Below are 20,090 nucleotides of genomic sequence, written 5' to 3' on the forward strand. Positions count from 1 at the left end.
ACGTCCATATGTGGCACGTTTGACGCAACACAAGATTATGGAGTTTGATTGAGAAGTTCTTCCCCACCCACCATATTCTCCAGATATGGGACCATCAGATTATCATATTTTCCGTTCGCTGCAACGAATGGGAAAACATAAGCAAATGTGGAAGGTGTTATATAGGCCATCGACATGTTTTTTGTTCAAAGCCAAGTGATTTCTTTAATAAGGACATTAACAACCTGATTGTAAGATGGAAAAGTATCATCGATAAGAATGGAGATTATTTCATTTAATAAATGTTTTGTTTTGATATATAAGTTGTTCGGGTTATTTTATCCAAAAAAAAGCGACATAGATTTCTTGACGACCTAATGTAAAGTTTAACACGAAGAACAATTTTGGATTTCATTGAACTGAAGGCACCGACTTACAGTAACTTTTCAACTGAAGGCACCGGCTTGCAGTAGCTCATCAACTGAAGGCACCGATTTATTCCAGACTTGTATGTTTTACGTTGTTTTCTACAGTCGCTGGATTCAACTATGTTGTTTTCTGCTTGTTGGGCTCCCTCTAGACTGCTGACCTTTATAACACTCTAACCGACTTTTCATCTTTATATAATTGTAAATGGCTAGTTTGGCTGAAACTTTGTTAATCACAGTATATCACATGTATGTAGTATATTTCTGTATAGTTATACTTACCTTGTACATAACTTTACTAATGGTAGGATAAAAAACAAAATGTTTTCGTTGAAACACACGTTCAAGAAGCAAATCGGTTATTTTATCCATTTTATTCACATCCTGATAAGTTATTTACTTTATTGTGAGAGTCATAATCAAATGTTTTAACAACTACGTCATGATACTCACATTATGATGCGTTATTCGTCGTATCGTGGGATTAATAATTGACCATGTTAATCTCTGCGTCGTAATACTCACACTTCAATGGGTTATCCGGTGTACCATGATACCCATGCTAATCACTGCGTCGTAATACTCACACTTCAATGGGTTATCCGGTGTACCATGATACCCATGTTATTCTCTGCGTCGTAATACTCACACTTCAATGGGTTATCCGGTGTACCATGATACCCATGTTAATCACTGCGTCGTAATACTCACACTTCAATGGGTTATCCGGTGTACCATGATACCCATGTTAATCACTGCGTCGTAATAGTCACACTTCAATGGGTTATCCGGTGTACCATGATACCCATGTTAATCTCTGCGTCGTAATACTCACACTTCAATGGGTTATCCGGTGTACCATGATACCCACAATTCTTTTGCGTTATCCACTGTATTGTGAGATTTATAATCTATCAGGCTAGCCACTGTATTGTGAGATTTATAATCTATCAGGCTAGCCACTGTATTGTGACATTTATAATCTATCAGGCTAGCCACTTAATACTCACACTTCAATGGGTTATCCGGTGTACCATGATACCCACAATTCTTTTGCGTTATCCACTGTATTGTGAGATTTATAATCTATCAGGCTAGCCACTGTATTGTGAGATTTATAATCTATCAGGCTAGCCACTGTATTGTGACATTTATAATCTATCAGGCTAGCCACTTCACAATACAGTGGCTAGCCTGATAGATTATAAATCTCACAATACTACATTTCAATACGCTATTCTTTGTACCATGCCACTAATAGTCCAATATGCCATCTATTATTCTAGTGACACTCAGATTTTGATACGTTAGCCACAGATCGTGACAGTTTTAATTGACTTTGTTAAACTCTGCTTCGTGATACTTTTATTCTTTTCATCCCTCCAAGAAACTAATATTAAATGTACCTTATCATTTCAAAGGGTGAGAAACAAGATAAAAATTGAATGGCTAGTTAGTTAACTGAGAGACATACAGTACTGTGCAAAAGTTTTAGGACAAGAGAATATTTTGTCATTCTTCCCATTTTATGGGTCTAATTCTTCCATGTCATTACAGAATATAAATTTCAACACTATGGTAATGGTTCACTGATCCCTGTTGATAATTTAATGAATATGAGTAAGAATACTTATCATTCTTTAGAATTCCCATATACATGAACCAAGCACATGTCATAAGGGTTTTGCTTGAATGAACATGCTGATCGAATTAGGGTCTGAAATAACTGTCATGGTACCCCATACAGTGTCTTAAATATATAGAAAGAAGCTAGCAAGGAGCTAGCATATGGTAACGGTATATATATATAGAAGAATTCAATTTAATAGCACCCCAAAAATAAACTTTGATAAAAAAAAAACGTGTTTAACACTATATATATTAAGTTTTGTTGTCATTCCACGGCCCAAAAAGCGTAGAAAATTGTCAGTAGAGCAGAGAGTTCGCATAAAAGCTTTACGTGATACTGGTTGGACTCTCCGATAGATTGCTGCGGACTTGAAATGCTCTCCAAACACTCTCAAGTACACCCTAGATCGTGAGACCGAGACAGGTAAATTTGAAAATAGGAAACAAGAGGCAGAACACCTAAACTCAATGATACTGATGTTAAGTATTTCGTTTATGCAGCCTTCGGGACAGAAAGAAGAATTCCACTGATCTCAAATATGAGATAAATGACCATGTACCAAGTGATGGAAAAATGTTCAGATCTACAGTATCAAGAAGACTTGATGAGAATGGAATATTCGGTTGTGTAGCATTTAAAAAAAACCTTTATTTTGTCTCCAAATATTGTGAAGAGACTGAAATTTGCTAAAAAAAGCACAAAACTGGACTGTTGGTGATTGGAAAATGATGTTATGGATGGATGAGTCCAAGTTTGAAATATTTGATTCAAAGCATGGTCAGAAGAATGGTGAAAGATACTTATCTCAATGCATAGCACCTACCATGTCCCTATCTACTATCTAGCGAAACCACAGCCAAGGGAACGGGCTTGGAAAAATCAGGTTTGGGGGTGGTTTTCTGCTGAGGCAACAGGAGATATTTGCAAGATAGATGGAATAATGGACCAGGGCAAGTACTATTAGATACTGATTTGTCATGGTATATGCAGTGGTTTGCTTATTATTGGTAAAGGATTTTACTATCAAGAAGATAATGACCCCAAACATTCATCCAGCCTATGCAGAAATTACTTAGCTATGAAAGAAGCTGCTGGAGTCAATGATGCAATTGCCCCCACAGAGCCCCAATCTCAACCCAATTGAGCAGATCTAGGATTTGATAGATCAAAAACTTGAGAAATAAAAAGTTTTTAAAAAGCTTTATGGGAGTGTATTAGAGACATTTAGAGTAAAATCCAAAGGACACTTTGATTACATATGTTGCGACAATGCCTGAAAGACTGTTGGCAATTATCAAAGCAAAAGAGGGCACACAAAATATTAACTGTTTACTGAACTCAAGCACTTCTGCTGAGTTTCTGTTGTACTAAATATGAAGATTAATGAAATTTTGATGTTTCACCTGTGAGTTACCTTCCATTGTTCTTTGAAAGTAGCCTGAAATTTTTTACTTTGTCCTAATATTTTTGCACAGTACTGTATTTTATAGTAACAATATGCCCATTCTAAACTGTACCAATGCATGGACTTCATGAGTAAATTAGAAGGGGATTGCTGCCCATCCCTGGCATTCCTTGAATTGAATAAATCAAGTTTGGTCTGCTTTTCCAAATAGGGTTTTGTGGTCACCCATTGCAATGTCTCTGGTGTGAACTTTCTTCTGGACTCTCCACTGCATTTTACACACCCCGTTTCTTCTAGTGGAATATGAGAGTCCTTATCAATTTCCAGTTCGAAGCTGCTGAAGTGGTAGACCATGGAGGTATCATCCTGACTGAGAGCTTTACAAGATAAGATAACAATAAAGACTGCATTCAGATGAGAGTAGGTTAGTGGTGTTCTGCTTTTGTAGATGACAAGATGCCCCCCAAATGGATGTTCCATCTTTGCATGAGTTTGTCCAAGGGAATGTTGTAGCTTTGGAAGGAGTTGTCATAATGATTGGGATCCTTCATCCTGCCCCTGCATGGAAGTCATTTCCCAGTGGTTGAGTTGTAGGTTCAGAGCTGAACCAATTAATGTATTGTCCACACTTACATTATGAAGATTGGATTCCTCCTCCTATCCCCATATGGATGTCAGTTCTTGGCAGTTGAGTTTTGGATTTAGAGCTGAACAAATCAACATCATGTCCTCACACATGTAGTGCGATTGGGATTCCTGATCTTACCCCAGCATGGATGTTGGTTCCCAGTGGTTGAGTTTTGGGTTTAGAGCTGAACCATTCAACACAATGTACACACATGTGTAGTGTGCCAACATAAATGCAGTTCAACATAAGTCCTCGCACGTGTTCAGGGTGTTCCTGGTCCCTCAATCAATTTGCTGTGAGTGCACAACCCCAATGGTGTGGGTCAAGGTGGGTGCACTTGTTGATTACTCTGCTTCTTCCTCTTGCACTACCTCTCAATATCTTTATGCCAAGGATGTTACTGTATTTGGGGTAGTTATCGTATGTTTGTTTGGAGTGGGACATAGCACATTACAGGGACATCTTTCTTACTTGTATTCATCATGAGGTCAGGTTCTTGATTTGATATATACATATGTGTGTGTGTGTGTGTTTTGTGTGTATATATATATATATATATAGGATATATCATTCTGCTCACATGTGCCCTCTTCATAGATAAGTGGTGGGATTTTTCCCTCCATTTCGCTGATCTTTAGGTGAAGATGATATGACCTTTCCTACCACTTCATGGATGTTGGTTTCCGGTAGTTGAGTTTTGGATGCAGTTGACTTGCCATGTATATTTCATTGTACCTTAGACACACTACATCTTGGAGCACATCCCTTAATGTGCCCACATTCCGTTCATAAGGGAGATTGAAATTATTTATATATTGTGGTTTGCATCACTGTCTAACCTATGTTCTCTCCCATTAGGATGTGCTCCTCACAAATTTTATGCCCAGATCTGCCACACTTCTTCCAAGTCTGTGTGAAGAGTATATCTGGTACAGAAGTGGTGCGGTCTTCCACGTATAATCCTCATGTTAGAGGGTTCCCTCTTTAGGGTGTCCTTCGGACTTTTTCGAAGGCTGCTTCTACTCTCTCCCTTGCACCAGTCCCTCCACCTATTCAGTGTGGGATTATAGCTATGTATGCGAGTAGAAGTAAGGTACCTTTCTGGAAGTTATAATTTTCCTATACTAAAAAGTTATATCCAACAAGTACTTCCTATCCACTGTCAACTGGTGCTTAAGTTTCTGCCTAAACTCGAATTGACAGTTAGGTAGAATAGCATAGAGGGAGTGATGTTGGTGTGTGTGCTTCTGTTGGTGGAGGTTTGTTGCATGATAATTTGCATGTGAAAATCAGTTAAACCATGTGAATCAAAGGGTGCGTGAGAATGAAATACTTGTGTCATGCGAAAAAAGTTTTGCAAATAGAGAGCAGCACTGAAGAAGAATGGCTATGTATGTGAGCGGAAGTAAGTATCAGTCGGAAATCCATTTTCAGTATTGGAAAATTGTAACATTTCTTTGTTTAACATATGATGCACAATTACTAGGAGCAGAAATATCAACAACAAACATTAATTCCATAGCAATAAAACTGAGAGATAAAAATTATCACAATGTTATTCATACTATATGGTCAAAGCCAGTGTAGTCTCTGGCCCATATGAGTGAGTTTGGTAATTAGTTGATGCATGGATACCTATACTGTCAAGGTATATCTTAATTGCTTACCTTTCATCAATAATTGGGAAAATTGAGCTTGCTTTTCAGTTTTCCAGCATAAAAGAAATAGCTCAGTTTAGTAAAAATAGTCCTTTTCATAACATTCCATAGATATTCAGTTCATATATTTGATTTGTCATTACCCAAATATTAACATTATGATTCAACCCTCTACAATAACACTTCCATACATGGAATTATACTAATATCCTTCCGCTGAACATCTTCCAATAATTTAATATCCTTTCAGAAAGTATGATCAAAATGGGTACAGTATTCCAAGTCAGACTTAACTAATAATTTCTGTAGAGAGGTAATTACCTCTTTTTCACTTATAATAAATATGTCTATAAATACACCCTGAAATTCTGTTGGCTTTACTGCTAGAAACAGTATTGCTTTGATGGCTTGTGTAACTTATCCACCACTATGTCAGTATTTTTTTTTCTCTTGGTCATGCTATTGAATTGGTTTTTATCAGTATTAAATGTGCAATCCAAGTTATAACCCAAGTGTATTACCTTGCATGTACTATAATTAAAGGTAATTACCAAATATATGGTCAACTTAATACATGTCTCCCAAAAATGTTTACAGATTAGTAAGGCAAGTTTTCCTCTTGTTAAATACATGTTGGCTTTCATTTATGATATCATATTTCACTGAATGAGTTAATGAAGCTTTTATCAGAATTTCTAGAACTTTTCTCACTACAGAAATAAGACTAACTGGCATATAATTTTCAGGGCAACTCTTATCACCTCTCTCTAAAAATAGGAGCAGTACAAGCAACTCTTCAATCCTCAGGTACCTTTTCTATTGATGTATTAAAAATTTAAGAGTGAGGATCAAATATCTCATTTTTGATCTGCTTGATAATCTGGGATATTGCTGATGCCTTTTCTAGTAAAAACAGAATTAAATATTTCAAACTCAGCATTTTATAATTTTTAAGAAGAATCTTGCTATTAGCATTCTTTAAGGGTCAAATCCCCATTCTAACATTTTACTTACCTTTAACATACTTAATCTTTGCTGTTAGTTTTAACATTACAAGCTAGTTGGTTCTCGTAGGCCTTTTTGGATCTCCTAATCTCTCTATTTTTTCAATCAACTCCCTACCCTTCCAATATTTCTGTAATTCTTTCATTCTATCTATTAATGTAAACTTCTTAAACTAGTGGCATTATATATATATATATTCCGTAGTTTCTCTTTTTATGTCTTTAGTAAGTCAGAGTTAGGGCTGATCTTCCCTGTTATCCTTTTCCTCTTTTTAGGAACATACGGACCTTGAATTAAAAACAATTTATTTTAAATACTTCTCATATTGGTTCCACATTATCATTGAACATGTGATACTACTTCACTTATGATAAATCTTGTCTTATGTCCTCACAATTAGCTTTATGGCAATTAGGAACTAATATTAACTACTAATTTCCTTAAATCCCAACAGTATTTAATTCTTTCATAGAACTAATTTGTGTAATTTACTGGTGACTGTTACCACAGTTATTAGTTTATGTTTGATTAATAATTATATTATCTTACAGGTAATTCAATATAAATCAGTAAATCATTCAAGTGTAGTTTAAAAATATGTTATATATAACAGGAACCATGCTTGTATAAGAAAAAAATAAACTTTAACAGTCACTATTTCAAGCAGGTAATCATTTACAGTCATAATATTTGTTTTGATTTTAATAACACATTATTGATTAATTAAACATACGATAACAGCAAATGTACTGCCCTAGTGGATGTAACATAAATGAAGTTTGGTAAAGATTGAGCATGGTACAAATATAGTACATGAATATACCATGCATTTCTATGTTTTTGATATACTATAATAGTTATTTTAAATTTATTCTTTGTTTTGTATATGTGCAGGTTTCACATAACTTGTGGTTGAAAAAGCCATTAAATTGATTTAATTCTAGCTCCCTTTGTTCCTTTATTATTCTCGAGTGGATAATACGCGCTCTTCCTGGGGAGATACTGCTGCAGTACTGCATGTTGTGTAAGATCATTGACACCAGTGTCCTCAGTGGTCATTCAGGTGATATCTAGAAGTTATGGCTACACTTATGTTATAATGAGAATGATCAGTCCTTTGGGTAACTAATTACTCTTGGTAAATGAGACATGTCTTGTGAACTAAGAACTGTTAGATTTAAACAGTCTGGAACAGGATCTTGAAGGAGAAGCATCTGAGAGAATCTAGTAAAAATGAAGGACTCGTTTAAGGAAAAACAAGTAGACACACTTTTTGATTATTCACTGTGCATTTAACTTTGTGTCCATGCATTCTCATTATTCCATTTATCATGATTGAGTTAATAAGAGATTTAGTATTACTTATGAATGATGTCATGACTGCATCTCCAGTTATTAAGTGGACCTGTCAAGTAGTTCAGAGGTTAAGTGAGTTTTACTAGAATATACCACACAAGATTTGATTCATAGCGTAGCTAACTCTTGAGGTAGTGGTGTTCAAATAATCAGAATTTACTAGAATCTTGAAAACTACAGTAGTTTCTTTTGTTATACCATAAGATTATTATGTTTTAAACAATTATTAAGTTCTTGTACTAAAAATAAATGACCTTGTAACACCAGATTGTTATTTTTGTTTGTTTGTTTGTTTTTGGAGTTAAGCACAAAGCTACACAATGGGGTATTTGTGCTCTGCCCACTGCGGGTATCGAAACCCAGTTTCTAGCATTAATTGTTGCCTATAATAAAGAAAAAGTTCTATCAAAAACTCGTTTCTATAGCGCATATTGGTGTAATTAAATAACTATTAAGTTTATTGGTATGTGCACAAGATTGCTCATTATAGAATATATTTTAGTTGACTGACTTAAAAGTGTTTTTCTTTTCTGTACTTCAGTCGTTAAATTTTCAACTTCATGAAATTATTTTGTTATTCCCGTATGTTTTAACTCTACTTCTATTTTTTAATACTTCCACTGACTGTTAAATATTTGGAAATGGATCTTAAGTTTTAAAGAAACTTATAACCTGTTATAAAGGACAATGAAATGATTTTTGAAAATATTTACTGTTTATGTAAACTAAATAAAAATATTCAAAACAAGTGTATATAAACATTTGCTATACACATATAAGGAGCTAAGTGTATATTTATAAATACACATAAAAACACAATGTAAAATTAATCTAAAACGGAAGAACCAAATGGGGTAAAAAAGAGAAAAGGCTGGTAGGACAGTGGTAACTCTATGGACTTGCAACTCTGAAATCTGACATATCGTTTTCATAAAACTAAACTTTGTTGGAACCTGTTGTTGTTGGTGTTTCAACTTTCATCAGCTCCTACAGTGGGTCATAGCTCTGCCCCTATTCGAGGGTCCCGACTCCCGACATCAGCCCGTTGGTCCATTTGTACCCAGAATAGATTCTGTCGATGCCCAAGGGTTCCGCTGCTTAATCAGAATGGCACCGGCAGTGTCATTGATTATTGTATGCTTTCAGGGTCTGTGGGAGCTTGGCTCTGAGTATTTTGAGATCTGTGGTAAAGCTTAATCATAAATCCATGGGCATTACAAGTCCTTGAGTCAGGATTAGTCATTCAGTTTGCATCTTCACCACCATTATCCACCCAACCTGTAGGGTTTCCATCTCTTGCAGATCATTGGGTTTCGGAACTTAGTTGTAGGGCTATCAAAGTTTGGTTGGTCTGGGAGTAGAGAGAGAGTCATGCCAGTTATTCTGGGGTTTTATTCCCATCAGTTTATTGGGACCCAAGAAGATAGGAGATTGGTGTTCAGTCATCAATTTTTCTCATTAATATCAATTCCTTGATTCTCCAAGGTTTACAAGTGACTCATTTCTCACTCTGAATTGGCTTTTTGTACGAGGATTGTGGATGTCTAAGTTCAATGTAGTTGGCTCCTACCTGCACATTGCCATAGTGTTAAATATGGACACGACTAAGATATAGGTTCCTCTGCTGTCACCTTGTTCAGAATTCCATCTCTTCATGAATGCCTCACTTCAGGGATAGGGTGCATATATCAAGAGTCAGGAAGTTCAGGGTCTACACACAGATGACAAGGCTTTCCTACACCATCTTTTACTCCTTCTTGCTATTCAAAAGGTGATGCCTCATTGTCTTGGCTTATAAAGGGGAAAATTGTCAGGCTTCACTCTGACAATTCCATGGTGGTGTTTTACATTTCCCATCAAGGGGACACTTCTTGTTTTCGTACCTTGGATCTCCTTTTTTAGGACTACTCCTATCATGTCATGTTCCACAGTTGATGACTGCAGTAGCAGATCACTTGTCTTGACCCAAACAGATTATCCCTACAGAATAGTTGCTGCATCATGAAGTCTTCTGTTGGATTGGCTCTCATTTTCAAACACTGATGATTGACAGGTTGGCCTCTCTTTCGAACACCAAACTACTGGCAATTTGGTCTCCAGTACCTCTCCGTCGGGCATTGGCAATGGATGCATTCTATCAGGATGGAATGGAATTACAACTCTAGGCCTTCCCTCCAATTCCTATGTTACCTAAGGTGCTAAATATGTTTTGTTCCAACCCATGGTTGGGTCCTGTTGACAGCAACAGATTGGCCTTCTTCCACTTCCTCTTTGTCCATTTCTGTGGAGGCAGCCATGATCTGACATGATACACCTGGCTATCCAGAAACTTAAGGTTCAACCATGGAGGTTAAACAGTAATTTGCACGGAATTGTGCCCTGTATCTGTCTCAGTCTTTGCTTTGTTCGTGATGAACATTTATCAACGAAAATGGCACACATATCAGTAATGGAGAATTGAGAGAAGTTTGAACCCACTTCCATCAGAAGTACCAACCATAACTCGTGTTTTGACCTGGCTCTTTTGCTAGGGTTTTGCATCTTCTACAATTGCCCTGTATAAGACAGTGTTATTGACTACTGTTCAATATTCGAGACAAACAATTTTTTGAGTCCCCTGTACTTTCCAGCTTCCTCAAGTCACTTTGGGTCCCTTGTCCCAAATGACTATTCCAGTTATCTAACTGGTATATTAAGGTTATATTACATGCCCTTTCTCAACACACATTATGACCTTAGCCTCATGTGCAGTGTATCACTTTTTCTGAAGGTTTATATTTCGTTGCTGCTGACCTACAGACATCGCTGGTTGGAGTGGTTTGTGCTAATTGTCCACAGGATGCTTTATCATTCTAACTAAGTCCTCAGACTGGTTCTTCTTCCCTGAGACACTATCAGATAGGGAAGGGGATAAATCCTTTTCATTGATTCATCTGATCAGTATTTCTTACTTTTATAACCAGTCAGATTTCAATCAATTGTTTTGTTCAGTGAAGGTCTTGAAGGTTTTGTTGCCCGCACTAATGCCTTTAGAGATGCTAGACAATGATGGTTTATTCCTTTGGATCATTCTGTTTCTCAGGATTTATTCCCAGTTACATTGATGAGGTGGGTAAAATATTGATCCATATCACTTATTCTGGGCTCTTTGACGATGACGAGTCCTCTGCAGGTCACGTCTAATCAGATTCATCACATTTCTATGTCCTTAGGGGCCTGATTGAATTGCCTGCTGGAGGACATTGTGTGGGCTGGTTAGTGGACCTCCCCAATTCTTTTTTTTCACATTATTTGCAGGATCTGGCAGTATCTTCATCTGAGGGTTTTTGACTATCATCATGTAGCTATCTTAACCATTTCTGCTAGATTATACAAAGGGGTGAGTATTTTCATTGCTACCTTTCAGGGTCCATTACCTTGTTTTCACAGGATCCCACTATGTGGCGAATGTTGAAACTAATTAAACTGATTCTGCACCAGCAACCACTAATTTAATATACTTCATTTAGGTTGCAACAGACTCTGAAGAAATGAGGTGTTCCTTAACACCAACTAGAGGCTGATCAGGTGGTATTACTGTACTGTGCTGGACCGCCACTCATGTACTATGATGAGTAAAGCATAAGGGGATCCTGCCTGTCTTTGCTGATTAGCCGATCATTGGATTAAATAAATTGGGATTCGTTTGCTTTTAAAAATTTAGGGAACTGTTTCCAGGGCACTGTTCCTTAGGGCTCCCCAGTGCACATTAACCTCCAGATTCTATTAGTGGAGCTAAGGAGTCCTTACCATACCCAGTTTCCAGTCACTGGGGTTGTGGACAGAGGCTCTTCTTCCATGGTGTTAGAGTGAATTTCTCCACTCTTGGAGAAGATGGTGAAGTTATACCTGTGTCCCTGGATGTTTTTTTCCCAGATGTCATAATACTGGTTCAGATTTGATTCTCGGCTATTCATTTGGGTTGAGTGTGGTCCTTCTTTTTGATCAGTATTGGTTCAGTACATTGTTCATTGAAGAGAGTTCATTGTCTCCTCATAACTTCAAATGCACAGTAGTCCCATTCTGGGTCCTTGGTTGAGCACAGTTTCATGAAAATTCAGTACCAACAGATTAATATGTGATAAATATTGATAGGCCTAATCTAATATAAACAAATAATATAAGATACGTTAACAAAACAAGAAAAAGGATACATAAATATATGTATTTACAAAAAAAATATGTATAAAATAAGAATAGTAATAGAATTTTCCATGGTTTTGGATGATATCCTGGATTATTAATGTGTCATTTCTTACACCACATTGTGGTATCTTCTGTCTCTGGGTTTCATATCCCTCCAGTCACCATTCTTTGGTCTTACCAGACATTTTAACTCTCTCTATGCAGGTGTGGTCATTTTGACTAAACTTGAAACCACCAGGAAACCATGTGACTAGGTGAATTGCCTTTAACTCTCTCAAAGAGGCTCGGTCAATTTGACCGACCACGTGACCTTTTTGTACTCATTTAATATCTTTGTAGATTTAATACTTGTAACTCTCAATATAGTGTGTATATCTTCACAAAATTTGACAGTCTTTCAGTTAATATTACAAGTCTTTCACATACAAAAAAAAGTCATATTTTTTAGTGAAGTATTTTTGATAAAATAAAGACTTGCCCATGAATATATTGACCTACATTTGTTTTGAATAGTCTTTGTGCAAAGTAATTTTTGTGTTAAAATTAAAAATACTTTTTATCACCTCAAAATCTCAAATTTCCTTTCTGTAATCCTTAAAACCTCATAAATGCATTTCAAACGTTTTTTTTTCAGTAAAACTATAGTTTCTGCGTTATTTTCTCTACCCTATCTTAAAACAGGATCAGTCAATTAAACCGACCTCGTAATCACCAAAAAAAATCTAAACAAACCTAAATTACCCTTTATTTCTTTTTAGAATGACTTCAAATTGTCACATGAAACTATATTTATCCTGAGTAGCTCTAAGTTTATAACATTATACATCTATTTACAATTAAATTTTATTGCCCTTTGAACTGTGTCTAAGTACTATCTGCACCATTATCACTTGGGGAATGTGCAGTTCACATTTCGCTATCCAATTATATTATCCACGAACTGCTTACGTGTGTGCCTCATGAACCATTTTAATTATATTATTATTATTTATTTTACCTAATCTAATAACTTAAATTTAATAACTTAAAAAAAGTTCATATTTTTAGATTTTAGTTACTTTTAGAATAATAAATAAATAAATAAAGAATAAATATGAAAAATGAGAAATAAAGTACTTACCTTATCTTCTTTTTTCTTGTTGTTGGGTTTCAAGGAGAGTTAAGTTTGATTTTTTTAATAGTAATTATTCTAATGCACTTAATTTTTATTTAATTAAATAATGCATTACAGAATATAGACTAACAACATGCAAAAGTAGACAAATTCCCTTACCGTGACACATTTTCTCTTAGCATATCATCATCCCTATTTTATCCACCACCCCTTGAAAAAGTATGAAATTAAACTTAACTTACTCTCTAGAAAATCATTATTACTCAGACAAATCATAATTTTTTATAGTCTTCAATTTTGTTTGGTTACAGAGCTATCGAACAGAAAATCAGACCCCTCCTGTCACATCCTCTTATTCACAATTCATTGATAGTTCTCTCTTACCTTTCATTATATATATTATTTATAACCAATAGAAAGTCAAGGTTTTCATCTATCAAATGAGGTATTGTATAATATTGTGTTCTGAACAGAATATTGTCGGTTTCACTAACAGTACAAGATTCATTCCCATGGGAAAGTTAACAACTAGCTTGGATGAATTTGTGATGGCTCTTGTCATATAGGTAGAAAGCCAGAAAAATTTTGATGGCTTAAATCTTATAGCATTATATATATACATATGAATCATGTATCATATATACATATGAATCATAAATTACTACATTAATATCATAGAATTTCACTATAATATATCAAGCTTAGTAACTAAGATATATTTTTATCTAAAAAATATATGAAATTTCTAGCAGACTAAAAACACACCCTACATTGTTGAAATATTGGTTCAAAAGAAAGAAATGGCACCAAGCCCATTAAAATGGCTGAGAAATGTATATATCTAGACACAGAAATGTATATATACAGTATGGAACAAAGAAGCCAAATAATGGAAGATTGCATAAAGGTTAATATTTTGTTGATATTTGATTCTTTGTTTAAATATGATATTTTTACTTTCTAATAGATAGGTATGTTATGGCTTTATTGAGTTGCAGTGTTTGTAAACGTGTTTTTTTAATATTATGTTTGCAAATAATATAAAATCATCATCAAATCAGATAAGTTTAGTTAAGTTTACTTTCTAATATGATATATTACCTCCCTTACAAAAAGCTTTCTCGATTAGTACTGCCCCTTGTCAGCACTAATTTTTGCTTGCCACTAATTTTGTAACACCCACTTCTTTTTGCATATCTACATGCAAGTGATCATGAATCAACTCTCAAACAATAGGAGATACTACCCCTATTGTAACTAGCACCCTCTCTAATAATGCATTGGTTAATCACTTCTCGATTGGCAGTCTTACTGTTAAGATGTGTTTGTTTTTTGCTTGTGATTTTTCTTATATATTCATATAGTGCATTTGTTTTTCTTGATAATTTTTGTTCAATTTCATTCAGTTTGTTGGAATTTATATTTAGTAAGTGTGCACTCGCAATTTCAAGTAGTTACAACTGCCACTGCTGTTACTGCACCTGTGGATTTACTGACTTTTTTTTTATCAGTCCCACAGTTATTGGCCAATGATGTGACTGCTATGATTTCTAGAGAATTGGCTAATTTCATGCAATAATCACCACCACCTGAGGAGTATCCTGTCATGTCCACTATTCTCCATGTGATTTGTGCATGGCACCATTTTTCCGTGAAGAGGTGTTTGGGGGTCTTTCTGACACTTTGGAGTCCAGGTTTGTATCAGCCCATCTACATTCCTCCCTTTCCTCACTGGCTTCTCCTTTGTCCCACCAACCTGTACCTGCCTCAGTGGGTCACCCCCACCTTCTAATCCTTTGTCAGTCCCGATTTCTCATCCATCTGCATTGCACAATCATTTTGATACTTGTTGTCATTTTTGGGGCATTCTGCATCGGTACTCGGGTCAGGGCCAGACTCTTCTGCTTTGCCCAAGTTTGGAGGCTGTTTACAGTCAATCCATGAATTTTAAAGGTTGTTTCTGAAGGTCTGGCTTCCTGTCATCTCCCCATACAATTTCCTTCCACCCTCTGTGGGATCTTGTTTTATGCCAGCATTTGTCATAAGTGGTTCAAGATTTAATTCTCAAGGGTGCCATTGAATGAGGAGATTCTTCTTGTCCAGGGTTTTATTTTTGTTTGTTTGTTATTCCCCAAAAGACTGAAGATTGGTGCCATTGATCCATTTATCATCTATGAATCCCATCGTCATTGTTCCCAAGTTTACCATGGAGTTGTACTTAACTCACCGTTGGGTTTTCATTCCAGGTCTGTGGATGACAAAGGTTGATATGTTGGATGCATATCTCCATATCCTCATCTCCCTGGTATACAGACATTTCCTTTTTTTTTTTTTTCATCATGGGTGTGTTTTTCAGGTTCAGGCACTTCCGTTTTGGCCTGGCCTCGGCTCCCTATGTGTTCTGCCAAGTCGTCCTGGCTTTTGATCGACTGCTTCATTTTCAGGGATTTTGTTTCCACCATTGAATGGATGACTGGCTCCTGTTGGCATCCTTATGGGCTGACTCTGCCTTCCATACTCTTTCTTCTTTGGGAAGCTGCTAGGGTTGGTTGGCTCATTATAGGGAGAAGTCATTCCTCATACCTACCCAGTTCCTGGTTCAGCTTGGTGTGTTTTTCAATTCACTTCCCAGTTGGGCCCAGCCTTCTTCACTTCAGTTGAGAGATATGGAACATCTCATTTGCAAGGTCTCCTTCTCACCCTCCCCTACTGCACAAGAGGTTCTATCTCTTTTGGGGATGTGGGCTTCTCTAGAAGTCCTTGTTTCTCTTGGTCAGACTCGCATATGCCATCTTCCATGGGCTTTGATCGACCAATGGAGCTTTCTTTGGGATCCCTTGGATGTTCATCTTACCCTTCCTTCTCCATTACTGACAGACTTTTCCTGGTGGCTGAATTGGACCAATATTACCATGGGGGTTCCACTTCCTCAGCTTTGTCTAGATTGTTACTTTTTTATGGATGCTTCATTTTCCAGTTGGGGAGCATTTCTCGACTGTCAGTAGGTTTTGGGACAGTGTATTCTTACCAAAGTTGCTCTACATATCAATATCTTGGAGTTTCTTATTGTTCAGCAAGTTGTCCTTCACTTCCTACTGTCTTTTTGGGGCAGGTGATGATGATACTCAGACAATTCAATGGTGGTGTCCTATATCTCCAGGCAAGGAGGCACTCAATTGTGGGACCTTTGTTTTCAAGCATTGGTTCTTGTTTATTGGGACCACAGCTATCAAATTACTTTGCTAGTGTACCATATTCCAGGTGCTTTGAATCTGGTCGCAGATCAGTTATGCTGACCCGACAGATTCTACTGACAGAGTGGACTTTGGATCCTTTCATTTTTTGGGAGTTGTGCTTGTTAGGGTGTCCATGATTTCAATGCATTTGTCTCCTCTAAATACACAACTCCCCCATTTTGGTCACCTGTTCCTCATTTGCAGGCAGGTGCTGTGGAAGCTTTCAGCTAGAATTGGACCAATTGTTACCTGTTTGCTTATCCTCCTATTCAGCTTCTTCCTCATGTTCTTTTGATAGTTCAGACCACCCCTTGTCGAGTTCTGCTGTTGACACCATATTGATTGGCTGAGACATGGTTTCCACTTCTATGAGGACTGTTGGTGTCAACACCCATTCCTCTCCCTTCATATTCCATACTCCTTTGCCAGCCACATTCCAGCATGTGTCATCCTTCCCTACCCATATTCCATCTTCATGTATGGCTTTTGTCCAGTCCCTCACCAGATGGTCCAGACTTTCCAGATGTGTGACCTCCTTGATTTCCCATCCAGTTTGACCATCATCATTGGCAGTTTATAAGCATAAGTTGGCTACTTACTGCTCTTGATCTATACACTGGAATTACCATTCAGCATGACCTAACGTTCGTCATTTGTCATCCTTTTTCATTTGGCTTTATGACAGGAGCTTCTCAGTTACCTCTGTTGCAGGTTACAGGGTGGCTATGTCTTCCAACTTTTGGTTTACCAAATTTGTTTCTGTGTCCCACTCTCTTGTCATATCTATGTTATTTTGTTCATTTTCCATTGCTCGTACTCCTCACCCTGATTCTTTATCCCAGGTTGTAACCCGGGTTGTCCTTCACACTCTTATTCGTCCTCCATTTAAACCTTTGTCATCTTGCTCCTTATAGCTCCTTTCATTGAAGTCCTTGATTCTGTTGTTCTTGGCATGTGGACGCCTCATTCCGATGTTTTTGCTATCGAAGTTTACTGTGTATCGTTCCATGCTTTCTATAGTCTCTTTTTTTTCCCGACTGTTTCTTTCTACCCAAGACTTTGGGTTCTCGGGAGCATATTTCTATTTTCACTCTCATTTCCCTTTCCTCCATATCCCAACTTTATGGCTGTTCAGATCCTTATTGTCTTCTTTACCTGGGCAGGGTCCTCAGATGGCATGCACTGCTACCTTTTGTGGTTTTTGTGTCCATTTGTTTATTCATTGGAATTCTACCATTTCGTCTGACCTTTCTCTCGTTACTATTATAGATTGGATTCACTTGGCATATTTTTTTCATTTCTCTGGATGATTGTTGCCTTTTTTATGTTTTTTCCTATCAGAAATGTCACTTGACCATATCTCTGTCTACCCATTTCCATCTTCCTTTGGAGGACATCATCAGCACGAGTATGTGGGACTATTCCGCATACCTTTACATCTCAATACTTACATCATGTGGCTGTTTGATGCTCTGTGGATTTCTGTTTACCATCAGTTGCTATTCTGCACAACTCTGTTTCTTTGTGACTGGTAAGTACTCAGTTTCTTTTCATTTACAGGGACCTCTTACTCATTGGTTTTGGATTCTGCTCTGTAGTAAGGGATGCCTGACCAGGTATACATCATCTTAACTCTGCTCTGTCTGTCCTATGACCATGTTAGATGACTATAACATTGAGGTTCTTCTTAACATGGACCTGATGTACAATTCCAGATGCTGCCTGGTGTTGGTTGATCAACTCTGTCCAATTGTCATCTGTGCATTGATATCAACAATTTATACAGGACAAATCATCACATCATAGGTTTATGTTATGCACATCGTAGAGATGGGTTGTTCCGTGGGACCAATCATAGGTATATCTTGTGGTCTTTTGCTACCTAAATACGTTCATTCTGTATCATACACTCATGGTAGCTCTGCTTTTCAAAATAGGGTATCGCAGTCACCCATTACATTGTCTATGGTGCTGTGGTCCTCCAGATTCTGTAACACATATTTCCCCCATTTGTTCAAGTGAAGTATGGGAGGCCTTGCCATTTACCAGTTCCTAGCCACTGGGGTAGTGGACCATGGAGCCCTGGCCTCCTGAGGGTACATAAGACCACTCAGTTTGAGAGTAGGGCAGTGGCATTTTGATGGTGTCAATGGCGTGACACCTTTCCTACCTCAAACCTGATGTACAATACCAGATGCTACCAGATGTTGATTGTAGTGCTCTGCCATTTCTGTACATAACTATTGCAGTTTGCCCCTTTGACTGCAAAATTTCTCCTTCTTACCATCTTCTGGATATTGGTTCCTGGTGGATCAAGCATTGTTTGGAGATGGTCTGGCCACATAAGACCCTCCTTCTACTGTAGCCTGGACAATAAATTCTGAAAGGTTTGGACAGGAGATGCAACCCCAAATTGCAGTTCCTTTTTTCTACTGTCCACTAAATTTTGGTTACCGGTGGATCTAGTGTTGGTTGGAAACTGGACAAAATTCATGAATTTCTGTGTGTGTGTAAGGCTGGGTACCCTATTCTTTCCATGGACTGGATGACACATTACCAATGCTGCCAGGTGTAGGGCCGAAGATGAATGCCTCCTGAGGTCTTGTTACTTCCTACCATCTCCTGTATTTTGGTTTTTAGTGGATCAGGTGTTGGTTGTGTTGGAGATGCACTTATGCAGTACAGGTTCTTGGTACAGAAGCTTGTTTTCCATCCTAGTACCCATTTTTGAGGTGAAAGGTAGAGGTTTCTCTTCCTACAATGGACCTGATGTACAATTCTAGATGCTGCCAGGTGTTGGTTGAGGTCAAACACCCATTTATGGTCTCTCATGCTCTAGCCATTCGACATCTGGGGTCCTTCTCCTGCTGAAAATTTTTTGGGTTTCTTCCATGTTTCTGCCTTTTATGTTTTGGCGACACATTCTTGAAGGGTAAAGAATATACCTGGCTCAGAAGTGATGTGATCTCCCACTGGTGTGTTGTTTTTAATTCCTTACCACACCTCATGGTCTTTTTTTGGGTGCTTTCTAAAGAAGGATCATATTCTGACTGGCCCTCCACCACTTCATTGTGGGATTCTAGCTTTTTGTGAGAATAGGTGAGATATCATATTTTTGTTAACATTTTCCTAAACTGAAAGTTCTCTTACCTCTTCTCACCTTTTATTAAAGTACTTTTTGTTTATATTATACGAATTAGAATAGCATAAAATCTTAGCTAATAATCCATATTTTAATAGTGTACAAGTTTTAAGTTCTTAGTTTTACAAGGCAATATTTTATAAATTCCTGAATTTCCACTTGTGTGACCCATTTTTAGTCTAAACATTTATGTTTTCATGTTATAATTTGTGTTCATTCTAGAATGAAAGAGGCATAATTTATATTTTACTAATTTTTTATGGTGGTTACGAGATCGGTCAAATCTACTGAATCCGTACAGAGATTCATCAGTGAAATAACAGA

General features: G+C 37.1%; 1 protein-coding gene across 4 annotated transcripts in view; it reads left to right on the plus strand.

Annotated features, from left to right (window-relative positions):
- Positions 1-20,090, plus strand: part of LOC106463068 (polyribonucleotide 5'-hydroxyl-kinase Clp1-like) — a 199,043-nt gene that overhangs the window by 12,794 nt on the left and 166,159 nt on the right. Inside the window, exon 1 of one of the 4 annotated variants that reach the window (XM_022390474.1) lies at positions 13,339-13,381. The exons of the other annotated variants lie outside the window; for them this stretch is intronic. Coding sequence (XP_022246182.1) covers positions 13,368-13,381 — 14 coding nt within the window. The 5' untranslated portion in view covers positions 13,339-13,367. Of the gene's footprint in view, positions 1-13,338; positions 13,382-20,090 lie in introns of those variants that run through there. 4 annotated transcript variants of the gene reach the window in all.

Source organism: Limulus polyphemus, unplaced genomic scaffold (genome assembly GCF_000517525.1).
Source record: "Limulus polyphemus unplaced genomic scaffold, Limulus_polyphemus-2.1.2 Scaffold1316, whole genome shotgun sequence".
NCBI lineage: Eukaryota > Metazoa > Arthropoda > Merostomata > Xiphosura > Limulidae > Limulus > Limulus polyphemus.